Source organism: Hyperolius riggenbachi, chromosome 1, assembly GCF_040937935.1.
Source record: "Hyperolius riggenbachi isolate aHypRig1 chromosome 1, aHypRig1.pri, whole genome shotgun sequence".
NCBI classification, from domain to species: Eukaryota; Metazoa; Chordata; class Amphibia; order Anura; family Hyperoliidae; genus Hyperolius; species Hyperolius riggenbachi.
Window position 1 is genome coordinate 325,697,352 of NC_090646.1, and position 27,708 is coordinate 325,725,059.

The 27,708-nt window shown below is 42.9% G+C and overlaps 1 protein-coding gene across 1 annotated transcript; it reads right to left on the reverse strand.

Annotated features, from left to right (window-relative positions):
* UQCR11 (ubiquinol-cytochrome c reductase, complex III subunit XI) lies at positions 1 to 27,438 on the reverse strand. Its single transcript, XM_068234416.1, has 4 exons — positions 27,371 to 27,438; positions 23,200 to 23,332; positions 3,600 to 3,742; positions 1 to 144 (listed from the first exon to the last, which is right to left on the reverse strand). The coding sequence occupies exons 1-3, from the start codon at positions 27,436 to 27,438 to the stop codon at positions 3,614 to 3,616; spliced, it is 330 nt and encodes a 109-aa protein (XP_068090517.1). The 3' UTR covers positions 1 to 144; positions 3,600 to 3,613.
* Positions 27,439 to 27,708: the final 270 nt, after the last annotated feature.

Genomic DNA, 27,708 nt, shown 5'->3' on the forward strand with positions numbered 1-27,708 from the left:
TATAGATAACTAATCTTTAATCATAGCTGTGCAAGAAAAATCCATAAATATTTAACTGAAAAATCCAAAGAAAAAAAAAAAAATCACAAAATGTTGGTACAGCAGACATCTTTATCGTAAATGGGTTTCTTCTGTCTTGAAAATCTGTCAAGAGAGATAATAAAGAGGTACCATAATTATGAATATATTCAAAGTTTACTTTATAACAGAAATATATTTTTATGTCACATAAGCTACTGGAGCCATTGAATGAGGCAACTTGTATGTGGAAATGCTGAAATTCTTTGCATATGACAAAACAACCTTTAAATTCATTTACAAATGCAATTTTACCTATTATTGTTTTTGTCTGCTAGAGAGAAGCAAAAGCTGTACTGTAACTAATGGAAAGAGGTAGTCTGCCTATTGTTAAAGCAAATAATTTGGCCCAAGTGTTGGGGGAAGGAGGGGGGGGGGGGGTAGAGGAGGTACCGCTTCTGATGTCACACCCACAGCAATATGGCAATGATGTTTGAAGTCCAGTAAATATCCTATTAGACTCGCCAGCAAGAAGCACTGGCGAGTTCTTAAATTGGGCGATGGAAGAGTCGCATAATCCAATTAAATTTAACACTACCCCCCCCCGGGCGGTAAGGAGTTTGTTTGGGCGATATAATCGCAGAGCGAGTTCCTTACACCCTATCCAAATGTCCTTTTCATGCTGCGTCAGACATGAGTGTTGGCTTAGACCTGCAAAAATCAGGTCTAAACACACTAACGCACGTCTTTGCAGCTGCATCTGGGGGTTTCCTTTAATAAAGGAGACCCCCAGAGCTCCCCATTGATCCATCAATTGTTGCCTGAAGCCACCCGTAGCGGAGGAAGGCACCCCTGATCAATTTAGCTGCACGTTGCATCTGTGCACAGAACACCCGCCGCAAGTCCTGTCGCTGTAGTTCGCTCTGAGCCCTCTCTCTAAACATCTTTGCGGCTCCCGCTGGGGCTCACTGGTCACACATAAACACAAGACACATGAAAAGGGAAAAAGCTAAAAAAAACATAAAAGATTTAATAGTAGAGACAAAAGAAAGGAAAAACAGGTATAATGCAGTGTTAGGGAGAAGGTAAACACTGGGAAAATCTTAACCACTTCCTCACTTGGTGTATCTGACCCCTTAAAGCGGAATGAAACCCTTTACATAATAATAATAATAATAATAATAATAATAATATTATTAATTATATATATATAAATATATATATATATAAATATATATATATATAAATATATATATATATATATATATATATATATATATATATATATATATATATATATATATATATATATATATATTTTTTTTTTTTTTTTTGTCAGTATATTATATACAGCCAGTTTTTTTTTTTTTTTGTTTACTAGAACAGCATTCAAAGGGTAACACACAGGACTTGAAAGTTCAATGCACAGAACTCTGGATGCATCCGAAAGTGGAGATATCTTGTGTTTACTTCATTGTATCAAGTGAGGAATGTGACATTCTCCGACTGTGGAGAAGCTCCTGGACACAAACTCAAAGCATTTGTGCCTTCAATACATAATGAATAAAAACCGTTAATACAATGTCAGCTATCAAAGCAAAAAAAAAAAAAAAAAAAAACCCTCCCCCCCCCCCCCCCCCAAAAAAAAAAAAAAACCACTGTACTTTTGGGAACTTGTAATTTTTAAATGAATAATACTTATGCGCAAATATGATAACCGCATAGCATATAAAAAAAAGTAGGAAAACATGTTTTTATTGAATATTAGGTCAGGGTTTTATACCGCTTTAAGGACCAGAGACTTTTTTTTCACAAATATGAGCGGTGATCACTGTAAAGGGGCCCATACACTCAGCCAATTTTCTGGCCGACCGATCGATCCCGATCGATTGTTTGCAAATCGGTTGGCCAATCGACTGATCGATGGCCGATTTCGATGGATTTCCATCGAACTGGCAGGGTGGAAAATTTAGGTCGATCTGATGAGATTGCTTATCAGTTTGCATTGGCCTTAATGGAAATCTGATGGCAAAAAAAATGCCATCAGATCGAATTTCAATAGATTTCAAACTGAAATCTATTGGAATTCTATCCTGGTAAAAAAATGTTCTAAAACGCATCAGATAGATCATCAGATGCATTTCTTATCTATCTGCTGCCAATCTGACGAGTGTATGGGCACCTTTAATTGCACTATAAGACTTAAGTGGTCTCACTTTAAAATAGCTACTGATCGAAATACAGAGCTCTGCTATCAGTGTGACAGCAAAGCGAGGGGGTTGCAGTGTCGCCGTATCGGAATGAACATGGGCATGGTTGGGTGTGCTTGAAAGCGGAAGTTTGAATCTACACTCTGGCAGGAATAAGCGGCCATAAAGAGGGCCCAGATTTCAACTGTGGTGGTCCGGAATAGGATAATATTGCATATCAATTACAAAAAAAAAAAAAAAAAAAAAAAAAAAAAAAAAAAACACAAACTCAGAGTGATCAGGCTAAAAGTAATAAAACAAGCGCTACTTATCTGGGGCTTCCTCCAGCCCCAAGCATGTCCCTCACCGCAGCTCTCCCCGCAGCCGTTCGCCGCAGCTCCATCCCGGTCCCCGGTGATGACGTCAGGCCGACCTCCAAGTCGGCCTGTACTGCGCCTGCGGCCCTGTCAATCACCGCCACGTGGACCGGAGCAGACTGCACAGGCGCAGTACAGGTGATTCATATATGGAGGCTGCAGTATTTATTTCCTTTTCCTATTTTCCTTAAACAATACCAGTTGCCTGGCAGCCCTGCTGATCTATTTGGCTGCAATAGTGTCTGAACAACACCAGAAACAAGCATACAGCTAATCAGATCGGACAATAAGGTCAGAAACACTTGATCTGCTGCATGCTTGTTCAGGGTCTATGGCTAAGAGTATTAGAGGTAGAAGATCAGCAGGACAGCCAGGCAACTGGTATTGCTTTAAAGGAAATGGCTATGGCAGCCTCCATATTTCTCTAACTTCAGTTGTCCTTTAATGGGCTAGTTGATAGCCATTATCAACAAACTGATCATCCACAGCATTAAAACTAATCCTACACCAGCAACAAAATTGTCCACCAGTACAGCGAGTTATTGTGTAAATGTGCCATAACCCCAGTAAACAGCCAGGGGGCATAAGATAACTTAAAGGGGAGAGCAGTGAATTAAAAGTGCCTTGGCTTCCCTGAAAACAGAAAGTGAACCACAGGAAGCAACGGGACTCAAGGTGAGGTGAAAGGTGTACATAGGCATCCTTGGAGTCCAAGTAAGCGAAGGAAGCAATCTTTGGGGACTACTACTCTAAACCAATTTATCCATCTAGGATGAAGAGTACAGATGTTATTCCATGGACACTGCTATTGTGAATTAATTAGGTTTCTTGAAGCTATTCTTGCAAAGTGACAAATCACCCTTAACATTTGTATAATATAGGTCCAGGACAGCTTGTCACATTAATGCTGCAATGTCAAACAGTTGTGAGGCATCAAATAAAATGCCACTTTGCAGTAAATTTTAAATATTACACATCCCATGAATTCAGCAATAGAAAACATACAAATACCCACCTGGTTCCGAGAATTTATTCATCTTTCTTAAATTTGCCATTTATATATGGAACATAATTAAGGATCAACTTCCAGTCTGTAGCCCATATGAATCCAACTCCTCCAACTGTTCCCCATGTGACCATGTGAAAAGAGTTGGTGCCCTAGCGAAAAAGGAAAAAAAGGTTATGAACATGAATTGCATCTTTTACCAAATTAACTAACAAATTTCAGCAACAAACTTTCTCGTCACTTATAAAAGGTTTCATTAGGAAGAGATTCCAATTTTGCCCATACATTGTTTTTTATGCTCCCCAAGGCCTGGTGCACACCAAAAACCGCTAGCAGATCCGCAAAATGCTAGCAGATTTTGAAACGCTTTTTCTTCTTTTTCTGCAGCGTTTCAGCTAGCGTTTTGCGGTTTTGGTGTAGTAGATTTCATGTATTGTCACAGTAAAGCTGTTACTGAACAGCTACTGTAACAAAAACCGCCTGGCAAACCGCTCTGAAGTGCCGTTTTTCAGAGCGGTTTGCGGTTTTGAGGCAGAAACGCATCCGCAATCCAAAATCTGCAGCAGCCCGGGAGTATGAGTTTCTGCAAACCGCCTCCCGCTCTGGTGTGCACCAGCCCATTGAAATACATTACCCAAGCGGATCCGCACCCGCAACCGGATCGCAAACCGCAGCCGAAACGCTCGGGTGTGCACTAGGCCTAACAGCTGGTTTTAAAGCACACAGACAGCTGAAAAATCACTTTAACACAAGTACATTGAACATCACAGCGGAGGCAAGTAATGGGAGATAAACATGTATTTAAAATTGCATACAAGAGCATTGTTACCTGTGGGATAGAAAGTATGTCTACTAAAAAGTAAAATATGTACTGTCTTCAGTCACACACACACCTTTTAAATTTACAGAGAGGCTTTTCTGCAGTCATAAGTCAGTGCTGCTTGGTCATACCCCATTTATGGTATGCAGATCCTAAGTCACATAGTTTATGTATTTTTGCCGCACAAATGAGGTCTGCAGGAGGAAAGGACTCTTTCCTTTTGGAGGGGCTGTTGCGGATAGCTCTCCTTGGCGGGGGCCACCTGCTCTGCTCCCCTTCCCCGGGATGCATTTGTGGGTGGCTCTTCTGGGCAACCAGTGTGCTTGGGGATCTCTCCCCCCCCCCCCCCCCCCATATACAGCTCCCTTTTCTTGGGTGCATGAGGAGGCCTACACAGCACCCCTGGTAATATGTACACATTTTACAAGGACCAGCTCCTCTTAGTGGGAGAATGCGACTGAGCCAATTACTGGGGCTCATCGCGGCTGAATGGCAGACCGCAGAAGGATGGCGAGGGACTCACGTGCTTATGGGGCTGGAGGACGCTCTGGGTAAGTATCAAGTCTTGCTTTTATTACAGCTCTAATTACAGTGCAGCCATACTGCACAAGCACAGCCAATGCCTGTGCAGTAGCAGAAAACGCGTGTGCAGAGAGAAAAAAAAGCAGTGCACAAGGGGCTCCATGCTACTGTGCACCTGAGCAGTGTGGCCATGCTCATACATAGATGGGAGCGTAGCCACGAGAACATATTCCACAAAGCTTGAGAAATATGTTCAGAAGTTCCCAGCGCTAGAACATTGAGGTCAAGGGGAATGGAAAAAGCCTCTGGGCTATATAGAGGCTTTACGCTACTGAAGTATCTCACTTTTTTTTCCCCTTTAAGGCCTCTTTCACAGTGTGACGTTAAAGTCGCACATTAGAAAATGTTTTAACGTGGGCCAACGCACAGCAATACTAAGTCTGTGCGACATTCACAGTGCGCACGTTGCGTTGTGTGTAATGTGTAGCAATATTTAGAAAGTGCTGCATGCTGTGCGTTTAGCAATAAATCTGCGGTGTTGCGTGTGTTGCACATGCTCAGTAATTTTTTTTATGTAACACATGCGCCGTTTTCGTTCCATCACTGTGCGACAAACTGTGCACTAAATGCAGAGCTAAAGAATGTACTATAACGTCCAAGTTAGGGTCCTTTTACACTTAGTCAGTTGCTCTCAGTTATAAACGGAAAGAAAACTGATTTTCAAAGTAAGTCCCATGTTTCCCTATGGCACCTTTCACACTTAAAGAGAACCTGTACGGAGTAAAAAAAAATATTTAAAATAAACACATGAGGTAACTTCAAATGAACATTACATAGTTACCTTGCCATCAGTTCCTCTCAGAAGCTCACCATTTTCTTCTGACAATAATCCCTTCCAGTTCTGACAATATTTTGTCAGATCTGAAATATATCAGTTGCTGTCAGTTATAGCTGAGAGGAAAACTGATGTACCAGGTAATGTCCATGTTTCCCTATGGCTCAAGTGGGCGATGTTACAGTTTAACTGTGTGCGGACCAGAAAACTGTTATGGGTAATGGCCATTTTCAAAATGGAGGACGGAGAATTCCATTGATCAGTGGACAAATGGGACACAGGAGAGGAGAAAGATTGAGGAGTAGACTACACGGGAGGCAAGTATGACCTGTGTATGGTCATTTTGCATTTTAACTGAAATCTTCTTCCCAATGCACCCCTATATGGAAAAAACGCGTACCAACGTGCACTAACGCATACCAACTGATTAACCACCCTGGCGTTCTGATTAAATCGCCAGGGTGGCTGCGGGAGGGTTTTTTTTAAATAAAAAAAAAACTATTTCATGCAGCCAACTGAAAGTTGGCTGCATGAAAGCCCACTAGAGGGCGCTCCGGAGGCGATCTTCCGATCGCCTCCGGCGCCCAGAATAAACAAGGAAGGCCGCAATGAGCGGCCTTCCTTGTTTTGCTTATATCGTCGCCATAGCGACGAGCGGAGTGACGTCATCGACGTCAGCCGACGTCCTGACGTCAGCCGCCTCCGATCCAGCCCTTAGCGCTGGCCGGAACTTTTTGTTCCGGCTGCGCAGGGCTCAGGCGGCTAGGGGGGCCCTCTTTCGCCGCTGCTCGCGGCAAATCGCCGCAGAGCGGCGGCGATCAGGCAGCACACGCGGCTGGCAAAGTGCCGGCTGCGTGTGCTGCACTTTATTTGATAAAAATCGGCCCAGCAGGGCCTGAGCGGCAGCCTCCGGCGGTGATGGACGAGCTGAGCTCGTCCAGACCGCTCAGGAGGTTAAGTGTAAAAGAGGCCTTCGTCTTTCAATGCGCTGCATTAGGAGCACGTTATGCGACCTTAAAGAGACTCTGTACCAAAAATTACAATGTTTTTTCTACCATCCTACAAGTTCTTAAAGCTGTTCTAATGTGCTTTGCCTTACAGCAGCACTTTCTACTATAACTGTCTCTGTAATGAATCAATGGATCTTTCCCCTGTCAGACTTGTCAGCCTGTGTCTGGAAGGCTGCCAACTCTTCCGTGCTGGTCTGTTTATGCAGTCTCCAGGCCCCTCTATGCACGTGTGTGTGTGTGTGTGTGTGTGTGTGTGTGTGTGTGTGTGTGTGTGTGTGTGTGTGTGTGTGTGTGTGTGTGTGTGTGTGTGTGTGTGTGTGTGTGTGTGTGTGTGTGTGTGTGTGTGTGTGTGTGTGTGTGTGTGTGTGTGTGTGTGTGTGTGTGTGTGTGTGTGTGTGTGTGTGTGTGTGTGTGTGTGTGTGTGTGTGTGTATAAGCCAGCAGCGTCTCTGCTATCTTATCAGTGATAGAAGAGAGCTGGATAAAAAACCTCTGTTAAGGCCCATACACGCGTCGGATTTTAGCGAACGACCCGTCGTTTGAACGTTCCGTCGTTCGGACGTTTTCGCGTCGAATCCGACGTGTGTACAGACTATCGTTCGGGTGATAAGACTGGTTACCAGCGATCCGCCCGGCGGATCGTTGGTAACCAGTCTTATGACCCGAACGATAGTCTGTACACACGTCGGATTCGACGCGAAAACGTCCGAACGACGGAACGTTCAAACGACGGGTCGTTCGCTAAAATCCGACGCGTGTATGGGCCTTTAGGCTGTGAAAGTAGCTGGCTGACACATACTGAGGAATTACAAACACAGGCAGAGCTGTCTGCAGGAAGCCTGTCACTTCAGTGCATGAGAGAAGCAGGGGACAGAAGGTAAACACACAAATGATCTTTTGAGATTCAAAAGGAAAACTGTATACAGCCCGCTTGTGTATGGATGCATTGTCTATGTGTGGACATACTGTACATCAATCTACTTCCTGTTTTGGTGGCCATTTTGTTTGTTTATAAACAAACTTTTTAAAACGGTTTTTGACTACTTTTAATGCAGCGGGGAGCAGCGGAATTGTGACAGAGGGTAATAGGAGATGTCCCCTAACACACTGGTATGTTTACTTTTGTGCGATTTTAACAATACAGATTCTCTTTAAGTTCTGTTAAGATGTTGGCAAGAAGTTTTTTTTTTTTTTAAGAAGCTATTTTTTATGCCATTTTAAGAAGATTACAAGTTTTACACAGCTACTAGATACACAGCTTTTGGGGCAGATGAGACTACTTTTGATCTTCTTCTACATAACACAAGTATTATATGCTTTTATTGAATGTGCTTAGAAGAAGATTGGTGATCGCTTGGCTATAAAGCCTTGATAAGATGGAATACTGTTAGAAGGAAACACTACTTGGAACTGTTCATATTTTGTATATATGCTGTATGAGCAAATACAATTTTTTATATAAAATCCTATACTGGGTGCTCTGATTCATTTCAATGTATACCATCAATCTATAATTACTGTTAGAGGGTTCAGACCCCGCTATGCCGGATTTATGATAGCAAAACTTTAAAGGCTGGTCCTTTACTGAGTTGGCAATCATGAAGCACCACCACCGATTGTGAACGGTTTCAGGCTGAAATCGGTTCACAATCTGTTTGCAGTAAAGGTAGCCATACGATCCCTCTCTGATCAGATTCGATCAGATAGGGATCTGTCTGTTGGTCGAATCTGATGGCAAATCGACCAGTGTATGGCTACCTTAAGAGTCTTCAGCAATGTAAGGCTTATTGAAACATACAGGGCTTCTACTATACTTATTTAAATAGAAAGCTTACTATATAATTCTTCCTAAAAACAATTAATCATATAATTGTTTCTTAAAAATCTTAATGTTCTATTATGAACAAATATTTAATAAGTTCAACCGGCAGATGTCACTATTAAATCATGACCATCAGTAGTAGAAATAGCTCTTTATTATTAAAGTAGTAAGATCATCATCCCCTCAGCATGACTTTAATAATAAAGAGCTATTTCTACTACTGATGGTGCTGACTTGATTGGAGGATAAGTTGGTTGAAGTGCCTACTTGTGCAGAGGCACTGCAGGTCAAAGCACATCAGACTTCCACTCCGTGGGTGCTCGCTTAGCACTGAATTACTATTAAATCATGTAAATAAGCTGTATTAATAATAGTAATTATAAGACCATGAAGCCGCCAGGTGGCATAATTGTCCTAAATATGGGACAATAGAAAAAAAAAAAAACCTTGTAAAGTTCTATTGACATTCCAGAATTTTTGATAACACCTCCTAACCCAAACATCCATGTGGAACACATCTAAAGTGTTTTGAAACTTTTACTGGCAGAATCCAGCATTTAAATGTATTTCAAAGTATTAAAATTATATGTAATTATAGTAGTGTTCACACAGAACTCTTATCTATAAGCTTGACATTTGAAAGATGCTTCTAACCCAAAAATGTTTTAGCTTCTAAACTAAAATCTATTTAGGAGTTTCACTGCCTGGAATATGCCGAGATGTCCCAGAATAATATTTTAACCACTTTATCCACCACTGCAGAATATCTACGTCCTCTGTGACTTCATCTAAGTCACGAGTCAGTAGATACACGTCTTGTACACATGTGTCAAACTCCAGGCCTGGAGGGCCAGATCCATGCCAGTGTTTAGGATGGACTGAGAAAGAAAGGAATGTGTTCTACCTGATGGACCACACCTTTCCTGATTCAGACCCATCAGTTCATTTGAGCTGTATCAAAAATGTGTGAGGATCTCGGCCCTCGTAGGACTGGTTTGACACCGGTACATATGACCGATTTTCCTGCATAAATAAACCGCTAGAATTCTGACAACAGGGCAGGTGCTTCTGTGCGCAACTCTGCTTACAGCAGAATAGGAAGTGAACCGGGTGCTCATCAAAACTAGCCGGGTGAAGCACCCGGCTAAAAAAGCCTGGGGAGAATACTGGGTGGCATTAGCAATTCCTCCTTTGCCGGACACCTCCTACTCCACCAGTCTGCCGGATTCTGTATGAAAGGAAGGGAGGGGTTGCTCCAATAAATGTAAAATATTTTTTATTATCATGCAGCTGAAAGAAGGCTGCTATTTATTGTAATTTAGAAAATGGATTTTATTTCTGAAATCTTGTATTTTTAATTTGGGTCCATTTTAAGTGAAACAGGACATCTAAATGGGGTGAGAGGTTGTTAGGTGAGGTAAGACTACTTGTTTACACAATACTCACATAATTGGGACTCAGACTATCACAGAGGCATTGTAAATTCCGAGTTCACAAGTTTAGCTATAAGCAGAGTGGATGCAATATAGGCTGAGAAAGGGTTATGGCATTAAATATCATCAGCCTCATACCAATATAAAAAGTTTTTGCCCTTATTCAAGCCTTTGTCCACAGCTTTGAACCAATTTATACATTTTGTTTCTGCTATTAATACATTTTTGACGATTTAAAGCCACCCCTTATCCCTATGCCGACAGTTCCACGTCGATTGGCGTGAACGTGGCGGCAGCCCAAGGACCACTCCACGGCAATTGGCATGCAGTCCTTGGGCAGGGTTTTGCAGGAGATCATGCGTGCACCTCATCAGTCTTCCAGCACATTATTGTTGAAAAAAAAAGAAATATTTATATAAAAATAAATAAATAAAACATCCTGGGAACGATCACAGCCCACCAATTAAAAGCTCTGTTGGTGGGCAGAAAGGGGGGGGGGGGGGGGGGGAATACTTGTGTGGCGAGTTGTGCGGCCCTAAAGCGAGGCCTTAGGCCTGGAACCCACTGAAATCAGCAAACGCGAAACGCTACCGCTAGCGTTTTGTCTGAGCGGTTTGCAAGCGGATTCATGCGCGTTTTCGGTCGCGTTTTGCAACATTGTATTTGTTTGCTCAGCGGTTGCGTAGCATTTTGCGTTTTTATCCTGATTGGTCCTGTGAATTATTTTTCATTTTGTTACAGTGTGCTGAAGCGCAAAATGCTAGCAAAACCGCTCAGTTTAGGTTTTGCTGAGCGTTTTAATACCTTACATTGAAGCGCTATAGCGTCGACATATTAAGCAGTGCTGTACAGAGTATACATTGTCTTGTCACTAACTGTCCCTCAGAGGGGCTTACAATCTAATCCACATCATAGTCATATGTCTATGTATGTATCATGTAATGCATGCATGCATGCATGCATGCATCAGTCGGGGAGAAACATACAAACTCCTTTTAGATGTTGACCTGGCTGGAATTCGAACACTTTCCATCTCTGATATATAAAACCTTTAAATTATTTGCTTATCTTTTTAATCCAACACTTTAGGGGCTGGATTAAATGGATGAAAGGGGAGGGGGATTCTGGAAGTATATAACAAGACCATCCAAAAAATAAAAAAAGTCTGCAGGAAGGTTCATACTGGTTATTACAAGGTTGTTATGGCTGGATTTTCCAAAAGGCAATAAAGGCAGTTTCCTGGGGCCTGGCAGGAGCAGGGGGGTCTGTATGGGTAGGCTGTGTGATACATCAATGGCCATCCTCTTGTTTCCTCCCCCCATTCCCTTTAGATTGTAAGCCCGCAAGTGCAGGGTTCTCTCCCCTTTTTGTGTCTTGGTAACCATCATACATTTTATTCATCATGTTAATTTTATCACTGTCATTACCAATTCTATAATTTGCTTTTGTATCATGCTTTGTATTTTGTCACTATTATTATGTACCCCATGTTTGTTTCTTACTTTGTACAGCGCCACGGAATATGTTGGCGCTTTATAAATCCATAATAATAATAAAAAAGGGTTTTGAGTAAATAACACCTGTGATCGCACTGCAGCTTTCCGCAGCCAGCAGCCAAAATGCTGCTTTTATCTTCTCTGGGGTTTGTGCACCACATTGCTGCTAACAGAAGCTGAATAGTCTGCAACAGAGGAAATGAGTGTATAGACGCCATAAGCAAATCTTCAGTACAGTACTAGAATACATTTAGCACAGAGGAGAGGGGAATGTACAACGTGTGAATACAGCCTGGGAGGATGCAGGATGGCTACGTGTGTGTGTGTGTGTGTGTGTGTGTGTGTGTGTGTGTGTGTGTGTGTGTGTGTGTGTGTGTGTGTGTGTGTGTGTGTGTGTGTGTGTGTGTGTGTGTGTGTGTGTGTGTGTGTGTGTGTGTGTGTGTGTTGCTAGCCACTACACGTCACAAAGGACTGTGAGAGACACTGGGGCATGGCTGAGCTGCTGCTGGTAGAGTACTGGCAGTGCTCATCTTCCTAGCCATCTCAGGTAATGTGTGTTCTGTACCCTGTACAGAGGTGCTGTCACCACTGCTCAGAGTACCCCCAGCTATGGCCCCCCTAGTACACAAATCTGTCTTAAAGTACCCCTGACCCAGTCCCCCCCCCCCCCCTTAAACTTTGAATAGTGTGTTATTATTGGTGCTGTGACTTCAGGTGGGTACACACATCATATAAAAAAGTCTTTGGAAAATGAAAGATCACAGACCAATTTTACCCCCTTCCATGTAGTATGAGAGCCATGCTTACACAGTCTAGGCTATTGAGCTGAACTCCCCATCAGATAAAAATCTTTGCAAGATGCTGTACACAAAGATACTCTACACATGCAGCAGATCAGTATCTGCAAAAGATCAGTTCCTGCAAAAGATCCGTTCCTGCAAAATGCATTCATAGTCTATGATATCTGCAGATCTCATACACACCTTGTTTAACGGACAATTATCTGTAGATTAGATCCACAAGGATGGATCTTCAGATCGGCAGATAATGTTCTGATCTGCAGATGAATGTCTGTTAAACAAGGTATGAGATCTGCAGATATCATAGACTTTGAATGCATTTTGCTTGAACGGATCTTTTGCAGGAACTGATCTTTTGCAGATACTGATCTGCTGCATGTGTAGAGTATCTTTGTGTACAGCATCTTGCAAAGATTTTTATCTGATGGGGAGTTCAGCTCAATAGCCTAGACTGTGTAAGCATGGCTCTCATACTACATGGAAGGGTTAAAAATTGGTCCGTGATCTTTCATTTTCCAAAGACTTTTATCTGATGTGTGTACCCACCTTAAGTCACAGCACCACCGTCCCCCTCCAGTGCTCCCTGTGGCTCCCGTTTTGATCATTCGTAATCTCCCCTTTGTGCATCTATAATTTCGCCCTCTCCACCTGCCACTTTAGTTCCACTTTATGATTCACTGCACACAGCAGAGTTGCGCTGTGTGCAGGCTTGTGATAATGGAGGTTGGATATCCTTCCAACCTCAATTAACACAAGCCTGCACACAGCAAAGCTGCAAGTGAAGGGGGTGGAGTTAACGCGCAGGGGGAGGGAGAACTGCCACTTCCTCCCCACTCATAACTGACACCAGAACGGGGCCACAGGAGGCTCTGGATTGGGGGGGGGGGGGGGGGGCGATAGTGCTGTGACAAAGTCACAGCACCAGTAATAAAACAATTTCAAAAGTATTTGAGACCAGGTCTCAAGCAAGCTGAACTTACCCGGGGCTTCTAATGGTCCCCCGCAGACATCCTGTGTTGGCGCAGCCACTCACCGATGCTCCGGCCCCGCCTCCAGTTCACTTCTGGAATTTCTGACTTTAAAGTCAGAAAACCACTGCGCCTGCACTGCCATGTCCTCACTCATGCTGATGTCACCAGGAGTGTATTGCGCAGACACAGACCATACTGGGCCTGCGCTGTGCGCTCTTGATGACATCAGCAGGATCGAGGACACGGCAATGCAGGCGCAGTGGTTTTCAGACTTTAAAGTCTGAAATTCCAGAAGTAAACCGGAGGCGGGGCCGGAGCATCGGTGAGTGGCTGCGCCAACACAGGATGTCTGCGGGGGACCATTAGAAGCCCCGGGTAAGTTCAACTCATTTTCCCCGGACCCCCCTACGGTATCCCTTTAAAGAGGAGCTGTCAGCAATACTATCTCAGGAAAAAAAAAATATATAAGTAAATACTTGCTCTACTTCCATAACATATGTATTGCACTATCCATGTTTAGATTTTAGTGTTTTTTCTATAGTAAAAAAAAAAAAAAAAATAGTATTCTCCATCTTCACCACTTCCCGACCGCCGTATATACAATTGGCGGCCGGGAAGTGGAGTTCGGAAGCGCCGGCAGGTTACTAGCACCCGGATCGCCGCATACAAAATGTATAATACACTTTGTATTGTATACAAAGTATTATACAGGCTGCCTCCTGCCCTGGTGGTCCCAGTGTCCGAGGGACCACCAGGGCAGGCTGCAGCCACCCTATGTCACACCCAAGCACACCGATCCCCCCCCCCCCCCCACCCCCTGATCGCCCACAGCACCCCTCAGACCCCCCCCCCCCCTGCCCACTACCCAGACCCCTGTTTGCACCCAATCACCCCCCTAATCACCCATCAATCACTCCCTGTCACTATCTGTCAACGCTATTTTTTTTTATGCCCTAAGCTGCCCCCTGCTCACCCCCCCCCACCCCTCAGATTCTCCCCAGACCCCCCCCCCCCCCCCCGTGTACTGTATGCATCTATCCCCCTGATCACCAATCACCCCCTGTCACTGCCACAGTGTTCTCCCCCGGAGCACCCGGCTAGTTTTGGTGACCACCCGGCTGTTATCAACTCACCTCCTCCTACACTGTAAGCAGACTTGTGCAGAGAAGCACCGGCCCTGCATTTTCTCATCTTGCCCCACCCGGCTACTATTTCATGCCACCCGGCTGGAAATAATTTCTGGGGAGAACACTGTGCCACCCATCAGCCCCTAACCTGCCCCTTGCGGGCAATCTGATCACCCACCCACACCAAAAGATCGCCCGCAGATCCGACGTCAGATCACCTCCCAAGTGCATTGTTTACATCTGTTCTCTACCCTAAACACCCACTAATTACCCATCAATCACCCCCTGTCACTGCTACCTATCAGATTAGACCCCTATCTGCCCCTAGGGCACTCAATCACCCGCACACACCCTCAGAATGCCCTCAGACCCCAGCCCTGATCACCTCGCCAGTGCATTGCTTGCATCTATTCCCCCCTCTAATCACACCTTGAGACACCCATCAATCACCTCCTGTCACCCCCTAGCACACCTACCCATCAGATCAGGACCTAATTTGCCCCGTGTGGGCTCCTGATCACTCGGCCAAACCCTCAGATCCCCCTCAGACCCCCTTCCGATCACCTCCTCAGTGCATTGATTGCATCTATTTTCCCCTCTAACCACCCCCTGAGACACCCATCAATCACCTCCTGTCACCCCCCTAGCACTCCTATCCATCAGATCAGGCCCAATACAACCTGTCATCTAAAAGGCTACCCTGATTATGACTGGTTCCACAAAATTCACCCCCTCATAGACCACCTGTCATCAAAATTTGCAGATGCTTATACCCCTGAACAGTCATTTTGAGACATTTGGTTTCCAGACTACTCATGGTTTTGGGCCCGTAAAATGCCAGGGCGGTATAGGAACCCCACAAGTGACCCCATTTTAGAAAAAAAAGACACCCCAAGGTATTCTGTTAGGTGTATGATGAGTGCATAGAAGAAGATTTTATTTTTTTGTCAAAAGTTAGTGGAAATTGATTTTTATTGTTTTTTTTTCACAAAGTGTCATTTTTCACTAACTTGTGACAAAAAATTAAATCTTCTATGAACTCACCATACACCTAACGGAATACCTTGGGGTGTCTTCTTTCTAAAATGGGGTCACTTGTGGGGTTCCTATACTGCCCTGGCATTTTAGGGGCCCTAAACCGTGAGGAGTAGTCTAGAAAACAAATGCCTCAAAATGACCTGTGAATAGGACGTTGGGCCCCTTAGCGCACCTAGGCTGCAAAAAAGTGTCACACATGTGGTACCGCCGTACTCAGGAAAAGTAGTATAATGTGTTTTGGGGTGTATTTTTTACACATACCCATGCTGGGTGGGAGAAATATCTCTGTAAATGGACAATAGTGTGTAAAAAAAAAAAAAAAAAAAAACATTTGTCATTTACAGAGATATTTCTCCCACCCAGCATGGGTATGTGTAAAAATACACCCCAAAACACATTATACTACTTCTCCTGAGTACGGCAATACCACATGTGTGGCACTTTTTTGCAGCCTAACTGCGCTAAGGGGCCCAAAGTCCAATGAGCACCTTTAGGCTTTACAGGGGTGCTTACAATTTAGCACCCCCAAAATGTCAGGACAGTGAACACACCCCACAAATGACCCCATTTTGGAAAGTAGACACTTCAAGGTATTCAGAGAGGGGCATGGTGAGTCCGTGGCAGATTTTTTTTTTGTTGCAAGTTAGAAGAAATGGAAACTTTTTTTTTTGTCAAAGTGTCATTTTCCGCATACTTGTGACAAAAAAAATAATATCTTCTATGAACTCACTATGCCTCTCAGTGAATACTTTGGGACGTCTTCTTTCCAAAATGGGGTCATTTGGGGGGTATTTATACTATCCTGGAATTCTAGCCCCTCATGAAACATGTCAGGTGCTCAGAAAAGTCAAAGATGCTGGAAAATGGGAAAATTCACTTTTTCCACCTTAGTTTGTAAACGCTATAACTTTTACCCAAACCAATAAATATAGGCTGAATGGGTTTTTTTTTTAATCAAAAACATGTTTGTCCACATTTTTCGCGCTGCATGTATACAGAAATTTTACTTTATTTGAAAAATGTCAGCACAGAAAGTAAAAAAAAAAACATTTTTTTGACAAAATTCATGTCTTTTTTGATGAATATAATAAAAAGTAAAAATCGCAGCAGCAATCAAATAGCACCAAAAGAAAGCTTTATTAGTGACAAGAAAAGGAGCCAAAATTCATTTAGGTGGTAGGTTGTATGAGCGAGCAATAAACTGTGAAAGCTGCAGTGGTCTGAATGGAAAAAAAGTGCCTGGTCCTTAAGGGGGGGGGGGGGGGGGGGGGTAAAGCCCACGGTCCTCAAGTGGTTAACTGCGTCTATTTTGAAGCCAATCCTGATGACATTTCCTCCCTTACTCTCCTCTGCCTGATTGTGTATGCATTACCCGCCCTCGTTCCAGTCTTCAGGCACTCCCACCCAGCTCTGCAATAGAAAGCAGGGCTGTGGAGTCGGAGTCGAAGCAATTTTGGGTACCTGGAGTCGCAGTGGTTTCATAAACTGAGGAGTCTGAGTCGGATGATTTTTGTACGACTCCACAGCCCTGATAGAAAGTGCATAGTCTCAGCATGAGAAATATTGGCCAATCAGAGTGGAACAGAGGTGTGGGAGAGGGAAAAAGGCTTCAGCCAATCACACTGCATTAGTTAAGTCTGAGGGGGAAGATAGCGCTTTGCATTAAAGGGTTTAGAAATTATAAAGTACACTTCAATAAAATTCCTTTCCCATGCCTAATCTTGACCTACTTGCCTAACGTAGTGCTTTCCTAGGAACCATACCTAATTGTGATAGAAAGGAAAAGATCATAAATCATTGATCTATCCCAGTGATCTGCAAACTTGGCTCTCCAGTTGTTAAAGTGGATCCGAGATGAACTTTTACTTATTACATAATTGTGTGCCTTTCCTATTGTTTATAGGGCATTCCTCAAGCCAAATACTTTTTTGTTTTTGTTTTAATACTCTAATTCCCTATAAACTAAACAACCCACGCCCACAGGTTTTCAGAGAGTCAAGGCATTTTCAGCAGGGCTGTGGAGTCGGAGCAATTTTGGGTGCCTGGAGTCGGAGTCAGGAAAAAATGCACCGACTCCGACTCCTAATGAATTTGTAACTGTAATTAAAATAGAAAATATGATAAAATGTTCTATTTCTCAGATAATAGTCATTAAAAATAATGTATATATACAGTAATAGCTGTGCTTAGTCCACAAAAATGAAATAAACCAATCAAAATGAGTTACTTGTGCTGCTTCAATAAAGCAGTTCCTGTATTTTTAAGGTCAGATATACATATCTGATTGTGACTGTATATACGATGTGTACACAGGAATCTTATATATACTAAATAACATCTATGCTGTAAGAATAAAGCCTGATGTGTAGCTGTGTCACTAATAGAGATGGTCAATGAGATGGAAATAATTCTGCATTGATGCTGATTTATGCAAATGTATGCACTCCCTTTGCTCATGAAATCAAATCATTTGATATGTTAAAATTTGGTTTGGTGACTACAAATTAAAGGGTACCTGAGACGGATGAAAAGTAAAGTTTTATACATACCTGGGGCTTCCTCCAGCCCCCTTCAGGCCAATCAGTCCCTCACTGTCCACCACCTGTATCTTCTGCTATGAGTCCTGGTAATTCAGCCAGTCAGCGCAGTCCGGCCGCATGCCGCTTCCACAGCCAGGAGCGTTCTGCACCTGCGCAATAGTGCTGCGCAGGTGTAGTACACTCCTGGCGGCGGAGTGTGTGCATGCGCACTACGCCCGACTCGCTCAAGTACCTGGACTCATAGCAGAAGATCCAGGTGGTGAAGGAGGACAACGAGGGACTGATTATCCTGAAGGCGGCTGGAGGAAGCCCAAGGTATGCATAAAACTTTAAATTTCATCTGTCTCAGGTTTACTTTGTTACACAGTAGTACTATACTCTACATATGCACTCCCCACAGAGCTGCAGGGAATCCACTGAGAATGTTGTGCACATTGAACACAGAGGTGTTGTCTATCACCCATAAACCTGGTTCAGATTGTGCATGAAGAATGTGTAATAGAGGAAGAATCTCCTCATTCCCCTGCAGAGTACCTGCACATCATTCTTACATGTACCCACACTTACATTGCCTAGGGCCTGATAGATGTTCTTTGTTCCGGTTTACAAGTACTCTTACCAAGGACTAGTTTTAGTTTAAAGGGAATAAATATAGTATGCTCAATCACAAGAAAATGTATGCGTGCTCTACACCAAGCTTAACCCTTTCAAGTCTAGCTGTGCAAATCTGGCTAAAAATGGCTTACCATGAGACATGCTCACGCAGAAATGCATCTGCTTTCGCATGCCAAACTTTGCAGGGTCAAAAACCAATACCGCGAAGCGGTTGCCCTGCGGGAATTAGTTCATGCTATACAGCACTATCCAGGAGCGCCTCGGGGAGGCTTCCCATTGCCTACATATCCTCACTTCAGTTGTCTTGTAAAATTCCTAAGTGTTGGCAGTTAGAGACGAATTTCATGTTACATACTTTCAATCAACAAGATTGTAATATGCAAATTAGAGGAGCCAGAGTCGAGGAGTCGGTGGAATCCTAAACTAAGGAGTCGGAGGATTTTTGGACCGACTCCACAGCCCTGATTTTCAGACAGTAGCAAGGGCTCATGGGAGCTCAGTCTGGGCAGGAGGAAGGGGAGGTATTACTAGCCAGAGATTTCAGAGGCGAGGGGGGGGGGGGAATTAGTTTTTTTTTGCTCAAGATGCAGATAAGCCTGCCTCTGTATAATGTTTACAAACAACATGGCTGCTGTCATTGTATCACAGGAAGAAATGATCATATTCTATTAAAGCTGTTTGCAGCTATATTTGCTGTGTAAGCCATCTGAACTTTAGATAAGCTATAGACAAGTTACTTGTTATAGTTAGTTTTTTATCTTGGATCCGCTTTAAGGAACTACAAGTCCCACAATGCATTGCGGGAGTCTGATAGCTACAGTCATGATTCATAAAGGCAAATGCATTGTGGGACTTGTAGTTCCTTAACAGCTGGAGAGCCAAGTTTGCAAATCACTGATCTATCCCATAGATGGAATTAAAAAAATATAACCAATCTGATTTAAGATAGAATTGCAGAACAGATAAATAATCCAATCAAAAATATTGTTTGTTCTCCACTGGCACCACCAGCACCCTCTTATTTCAACCAAGCCGATCCCAATTATCATACCAGATGCGATAATTCCCTAAGATGTTAACATTTATGGGAACCTTAACCTTCTCTCCCCCCAACGTAATCTTCATCTCAATGCCCATAGGTGCCCATCTATAAATGATACAATCTTGACTACCAGATATATGTAGTAGAAAAATGAGTGAATATATATTGAATGGATTCTTTAGGTAGTCCCTTATACTAAATAGTGGTGGTAAGCTTGTACTATCAAGATTGTATTCTTAATGGGCATCATTAACAATATAATTTTAGCAAATTATCAACCTTCCGATCTATCCAATTGGATAGTGTTTATATAGCACAAATCGAAAACATACAAATGATTTATTGATCCATGTTGCAGATTGATTTTTTTCTTTATTATATTTCTTATTCCCTTGATGGGGCCCAATGGTTATTTCTTTCCAATCACAATCATTGGATCAGATCATCGTTACCATGATAGTGATGTTAATGGGCACCTTAACTAACTTCCCTGCCTCAAAAACTCTTTCCTGAACCTCAAAAAAAATGGGAAATCCAATTGGAACTTTCACTCACAAATACCAAACAAATAAAAAAAAAAAACAAAAAACGATTTTTCTGTAGAAATGATCGTTTATATAGAATTGCTGTAAAATTTGATGATTATATTGTATAGTCTGTGGGGCCACCTTAACCTTCCACCCTGTTTAATTCTCCTTCACTGCTAAATGTAATCGCATGCCTGACACCAATGTTTAATTATCCATCCTAACTAAAGCCATCAGTCGTATGAAACATTACTCTGGCCCAGTGCACACTGAGCGGATCCGCCGGCCGCATCCGCCTGTTAATCCGCGTGGCTACGCGGATTAACTGCTACACGTTTACGGTTTGCAAAAAAACTCAAACCGCCGGTGTGCACCAGCCCATTCATATACAGTAGCCATGCGGATTAACAGGCGGATGCGGCCAGCGGATCGCATCCAAATCCGCTCGGTGTGCACTGCCCCAAATATCTGCACTCCGCACCCAAAACCGCTAGCGTTTTGGTGTGCACTGGGCCTTATACAGAGATGCAGGTTGACTACAGCCCAGTACAGCCAGACCCAACTCCAACTATAAATGCCTGCTTAAAGCGGACCCAAACCAAACATTTTTTTTTATTTATTTGTGTTGTGAGCGGCCATGCTGGGTAGATACCAAATAGACTCAAATTAGAGCAGACGCTAAAGGCTAGTACACACTAGCAATTTTGATTGACCAATGATTGCTCAATTTTACCACCTCCATGTAGTATGACCATTTACCTGTATAATCTGCATAGAATTGAAAATCTGTTTGGCCCTCATACTACATGGAGGTGGTAAAATTGAGCAATCAATGGTCAATCAAAATTGCTAGTGTGTACTAGCCTTAAGGTGCTCTAAACCATTATATCTGTACAAAAAAATTCTATGTCACCCGCGTCTTCAGTTGGTTATCAAACAAATTACTTTATTGTGCATTCCAAAACCATGGTTTTGGAATGCACAATAAAGTAATTTGATAACCAACTGAAGACGCGGGTGACAGAATTTTTTGTACAGATACAAACATTTTTTTTTAGTTCAAAATATTTAGTTGCACCACTCTGAAACATACAAAGATAAACACTCCTTCAAGCCTATGATCATTTCAGTGCATGCTTTTCACCCTTATACAGGTGGCAGCCATTACCTCTGAGCTTAGTAGGAGGTTTTAGATCATGGGTGTGTTTGTCATCAGCTACCTTCCCTCACAGGGGCGTCGTCTATGTGAAATCTCACACAAGCTGAAATCACCTCCCCTGTGATATCATCAGTAACAGCCTGTGTTTTGTTTTATCTCCTCCACCAGTCTGCTGGATTCTGTCCCGGCAATATTTAAGGAAGGGAGGGGTTCCTCCAATTAATGTAAAATATTTTACAATTGTCATCATGCAGCTGAAAAAATGCTGCTATTTATTATTATAAGTTAGAAAATAAATTTATTTCTGAAATCGTGTATTTTTAATTCGGGTCCACTTTAAGCGAACTACAGCAATGGCTGAGTGACAACTGGCTGAAACTAAATGCAGACAAAACTGAAGTCCTCCTGATCGGAGGGTAGCGCATGACAACAAAACAACTTAACTTGCAGTCTTCACCACTGGGAATAGGAGGCACGGATCTACACACCTCTGATCATACAAATACAAATACTGCCATTATTATCATGTGCGTAGCCTGGGAGTAATAATTGATGGGGATTTAAACTTCAGAACTCACATCTCTGCTGTGGTGAAATCATCCTATTTTCACCTGAAGAACATCGCAAAAATCAAGCACCTCATCCCCCCAGAAGATCTACCAACATTAGTTCATGCCTTCATTACATCCAGACTGGACTACTGCAATGCTTTTTACACTGGCCTTCCAAAGAAGGACTTGTATCGCCTAGAGCTGATACAGAATACTGCTGCCAGACCGTTAACCAACCCCGTCACTGCCACATAACGCCAGTCCTGCACTCCCTTCACCATCTACCTATATATAGAAGGGTCCTATTCAAGATCGGCCTTCTGACATTTAAAATCACTAAATAATCTGGGTCCTGGATACATGAAAGAAATGTTACAGCTGCGTAGCAATCCCTGTAATCTCAGATCCACAGGTTCTAATCTAGTTAGTAGGGCTGCTCAAATCCAATCCGGATGCTACTCGGATAGTAGCTATCAGGATTTCTCCCAGTAATGCTTTGCAGCCTTCATCCCATAAGGAGGAAGTGTTTTTAGTCACGTGACGCCGGATTGGAGCGCATCGTGGGAGGCGCCGAGGGACGGGCCAAGAAGACATCATGATAGGCAAGTTAAACCCCCCGCCCAGGCCGCAAAGCATTACTGGGAGAAATCCGGATAGCTACTATCAGAGTAGCATCCGGATCGGATTTCAGCAGCCCTACTAGTTATACCCAGAGTCCACTTGGAAACTTTTGGTCCCAGAGCCTTCTGTCATGCTGCTCCTACGTTTTGGAACTCCTTACCTCAGCAGATCAGGACAGCTCCATCCCTAGACATGGTTTAAATCTAGACTGAGAACCCACCTGTTCAGTTTGGCATTTGCAGAAATATAACTTGTGTGAATACTTCATCCTACTACCAAGTACTGAATCTGAGAGAGCCTAAGCACTTTGAGTCCTATGGGAGAAAAGCACTATAGAAACGTTATTGTATTGTATCTGTTCCAGAAGGGAGGAATGATGGCTGGGCCCAAATCAGTTACTTTGCCCATGGCCCTGTTTAGCCTCAACCAGGAGTATGTATGGCATGCATGACTTTGCACATGCTCAGTAGCATTTGTATGCTATGAAATTTTGGAACACAGGTGTTTTCTTATTATAATGAGGCAAGCAAGCTGTTATTAGCATCTGTAAATCAAGGTGTTCTATTATAACTCTTCGTGAGAAACTGAGCGATAACAGTCCTACAGAATTACGGAGAGAGAGAGATAGATATTAGATGGACTCAGGTTACTGTTTTATTGCAATTTGCAAGTTCTCCTCACCAGTTCTTTGCCAGTTGCTGGTAACGCGCTCCGAGCACTTGACCGACCATACTGCCGCTGCGTCACGCTCAAAGTGACCTCACAGTATTTCCGCCTGCAGCGCGACTGAGCAGAAAATATCACCCAGGACCCTCTGGGTAAGCTGACTCGTCACTTGCCTGTTTCTGGGGTAATAACAGTTGTCCCAGCAGTGCTGTGCTTCAGCTATGTTGTTTTGTGCGTTATCTCTATTACTGATCGATTCTGATAGTTTTTACTACCGAGTGTACATACAAATACTAAAGCTATAGATTTTGCTTCTTTGGCTAAGGCAGTTCTAAAGGCAGTCCCTTATTCACAGGAGGAAAAAAAATTAGAGGAATCATGGCCTGAGATTTCTAGGCATAAGCAGTAGATACAGCCGTCTGGATTCAGAATTGTAGAGTCGGACCAAAGAAAGGTGTCCAATGTTTTGTATTCTCTGGACCACATTGGAAGAAGAGTTGTCCTGGTCCTCGTATTCAATTGAACAAATCAAAGGGAAGCTGATTAAGGAAAAAAAAATCTAAAATGTAGTGGTTAAATATCAGTGATTTTTTTTTTAAATATCTTTATTAGAACTGTTCATCAAAGGACCAAGTACCACTAGTTTGATTTTTGACGTTATATTTAAGGAACTAATTTATCAATGTTGGTTTTGATAAGAAAAACAAGTTTGCTTTCTTAAAGGACACCTGTAGTGAGAAGAATATGGAGGCTGTTATATTTATTTCCTTTTAAACAATACCAGTTGCCTGGCAGCCCTGCTGATCTATATGGCTGTAGTAGTGTCTGAATAACACCAGAAACAAGCATGCAGCTAATCTTGCCAGATCTGACAGTAATTACAGAAACATCTGATCTGCTGCATGCTTGTTTAGGGTCTATGGCTAAAAGCATTAGAGGCAGAAGATCACCAGAAAAGCCAGGTAACTGGTATTGCTTATAAGGGAATAAATATGGCAGCCTCCGTATACCTCTCACTACAGTTGTTCTTTAAAACAGAAAGAATTTGCGATAATTTAGGTTGGAGTGAGCTTGAGATGTCTCCCAGTGCATCACTGCTGAATATATGCAAATTAACTCCAACCTGAATTATCGCAAATTCTTTCTGTTTTAAGAAAGCAAACTTTTGTTTTTCTTAGCATTTTAGTAAGGGGGCTTTTAGGACCATTGTAGCCCCTCACACACTCCAATGAGTTCTGGTTCACCATGAGCAAATAGCTCATACTATATTATTATCCCTATTTATAAAGGGCTAACATAGTATGCGACGCTGTACAATAATTAGAGGATCAGGGGTCAGGAACTTTTTTGGTTGAGAGAGCCATAAACACCACATATTAAAATCTAAGTCCGTGAGAGCCATACAATATGTTTCAAACTGGGACAGGAGGGCTCATGTCCCTATACAGATGATCCGCCAGGCAGCAGAAGTGCCATGGTGATGTGTATACAGTTGATCTGCCAGGCAGCAGAAGTGTCAGACACGTCTTCAGCTTCTCTTGGGTTTCAGCAACATCAGTCATTTCCCGAGAGCCAGTCAGGAGAAATATAACTTACAGCTTGTACAATTAGCTTTCTGACTTGGGGGTTGATTCATTTTGTAGGACAAGATCCCTGCACTTTGGCCCAATTTATTGGGCCAATCGAAGTGCGAGGATCTCATTCTACAAAGTCACTGGACCTGACAGGGTCCAGAGCGGGACAGTTGGAGCCCCTGTTCGTTTTGGGGGGAAGCGTGAGTAAGGTAGTAGTGCACGCTACAGTAGTAGCGTGCACTACTTTGAAAATGTTACTTGTGCTGCTACACTAAGCTGCGCTGCTTGAGCAGTGTAGCTTAGTGAATCAAACCCTACTGATTTGTCTGTGAGCCACATGTAGCCATCAAAAGAGCCACATCTGGCTCCCGAGCCATAGGTTCCCTACCCCTGCGTTACAACATAGCTCCCAACTGTCCCTTATTCAGAGGGACCATAGATGGGTTGGTAAGTATGATTACAAAATTATACAGTGTTGCCGAGACTTGTCTCCTGTTACAAGACAGAGGATCAGAATCAGCTTTTTTCACCAGTACCTACACATATGACTATAGTAGGAATGAAATTGTAAGCCCCTCTGAGGGACAGTTACAAGACAAAACTGTGTGCAGCGCTGCAGAAGATAATGGCGGTATATAAATACTAAATAATAATACTGGTAATAATAATGTTGAGGATGAGTTTGTTGTCCATGCACCACTTGCAGATTCTCTCAGTATTGCTGCAGTAAGCATGCTCTCTGTTGCTGTCCAGAAGGCCCATGATAGTTGTGTTATCTGCGAATTTACTGACCTTCGCGGAGTCAGCAGATGAGGTAAAGTTGTTAGAGCGAGTAGTAAACATGATGGAAGAAGGCCCTGCCAAACTGACTTACATTCTAAGAGGAGGGGAATAAGAGCGCACTAGATGGAAGACAGTGGCATGTCTATTTAGAGAAGTGGTCTAGGGTACAGAAGATCGGGGGTAAGCGAGGATAAACAAGCATTTCAAGAATAGAGGCTGCTCTGGAGAAGTCCTGCAGCCTTGCATATGAGCAGGTAATGCATGAGAATGATATCCATAGACTGTTGGAGAAGCAAAGAGAGAAGGGGAATATTTGCAGACATCAAACCAACAAACGATGATTCCAGTGATACCTTTAATGACTTGTCAGGATCTCTCCTTAAAGAGAATCTGTATTGTTAAAATCGCACAAAAGTAAACATACCAGTGCGTTAGGGGACATCTCCTATTACCCTCTGTCACAATTTCGCCGCTCCCCGCCGCATTAAAAGTGGTTAAAAACAGTTTTAAAAAGTTTGTTTATAAACAAACAAAATGGCCACCAAAACAGGAAGTAGGTTGATGTACAGTATGTCCACACATAGAAAATACATCCATACACAAGCAGGCTGTATACAGCATTCCTTTTGAATCTCAAGAGATCATTTGTGTGTTTCTTTCCCCCCTGAGGGGGGAGTGCATAGCAGAACCACAACACTGAAGAACTTGGCAGCCTTCCAGACACAGGCTGACAAGTCTGACAAGGGAAAGATACATTGATTTATTACAGAGACTGTGATAGTACAAAGTGCTGCAGTAAGCCAGAACACATTAGAATAGCTTTTGGAACTTGTAGGATGATAAAAAACAGGATGCAATTTTTGTTACGGAGTCTCTTTAAGCATCTTCTGTCGCTTTCAGTGGAGCTGCAACTGGGCAGTTCTGACTTGTCTGCTTGCATTTGGTTGTGCATTTGCAGTGAGTCTTATTGTCATTTGCAATCACTCTGCAGTTCAGAGCAGTTCAGGAGGCTGTCAGGATTCCTCCTATGGTTTGCTGCAGTTGAGCTCCAGTCAGATAGCCCTGGATTTCCTGCATGCATGTTGTTGCATAGTACTGTATGCATTTGTTATATTAGTCTTTCAGCTAGCAAATGGTAATCAAACCAACTCAGGATTGAATGATTACCATTCAGCTGTGTTGGAATTTGCATACCTGCATCCATTGGCTGATGCCAGCATAAACGTCTGCCTCCCATTTCAGACCCCACCCGACATAGCGTTCAGCTCTCTGAGTTGTTGTTGGGTCTATGCTGTGAAAGTTGTTATTGTAAATGTATAATGCCTTGCTCTGTATTGTCATGTCTGCTGGACGTTTGCTGACCTGCAGGGGTCAGTGAAGTCCTTCTGATCCTGATAGTTAGATCCTGCCAGCACCACGTTGGTGACTGGTAGTATTCCTTCTAGCCTTGTTCTTGAGGACAAACTATAGCAGCGGTTGCCATTAGTTCGCTCCTACCTGTTAGTCTTACAAAAAAGATCCTGATAATCCGCACACTCTTAATGAACCAAGTTCAATGTTTTAATTAAAAAAAGTGACACATGCCATTTGTTTCGGGGCCCCGTGTGGTCCCCTTTGTCAAGGTAACATAACACAATTGTTACCTTGACAAAGGGGACCCCACGGGGCCCCGAAACTAATCGTTGGTCTATGGAATGGCATGTGTCACTTTTTTGAATTAAAACATTGAACTTGGTTCATTAAGAGTGTGCGGATTATCAGGATCTTTTTTGCATGAAAATATTAATCCAGCACCTCCACGGTGGTGTGCAATTCCCTAGTGGACTTACCTGTTAGTCTTGTCTATCTCAGTGTGAATGTTGCCGTCGCTGAAACAGCGACTAGATTGGCTGAGCATTCCGTCTGTCTGTCTGTTGTCTGTCTTGTTAATTGTCATTACTTGTGCTTTAGTTAGTGAGTTATTTGAGAGCTGCATTTCATATATTGCGCATCAGCAAGATATATATATATGTACTCTAGCCTGTCAGTATTGTATTATTGTAATATTGTATTGTGTACCAACCTTTGCCTACCTCTCGACTACGAATCTGCCTAATCCTTCCAATACTATTTGTATGTAGAACAGAGGCGCCAGCAGGATAAAAATCAATAACATTTTTAAAAATTG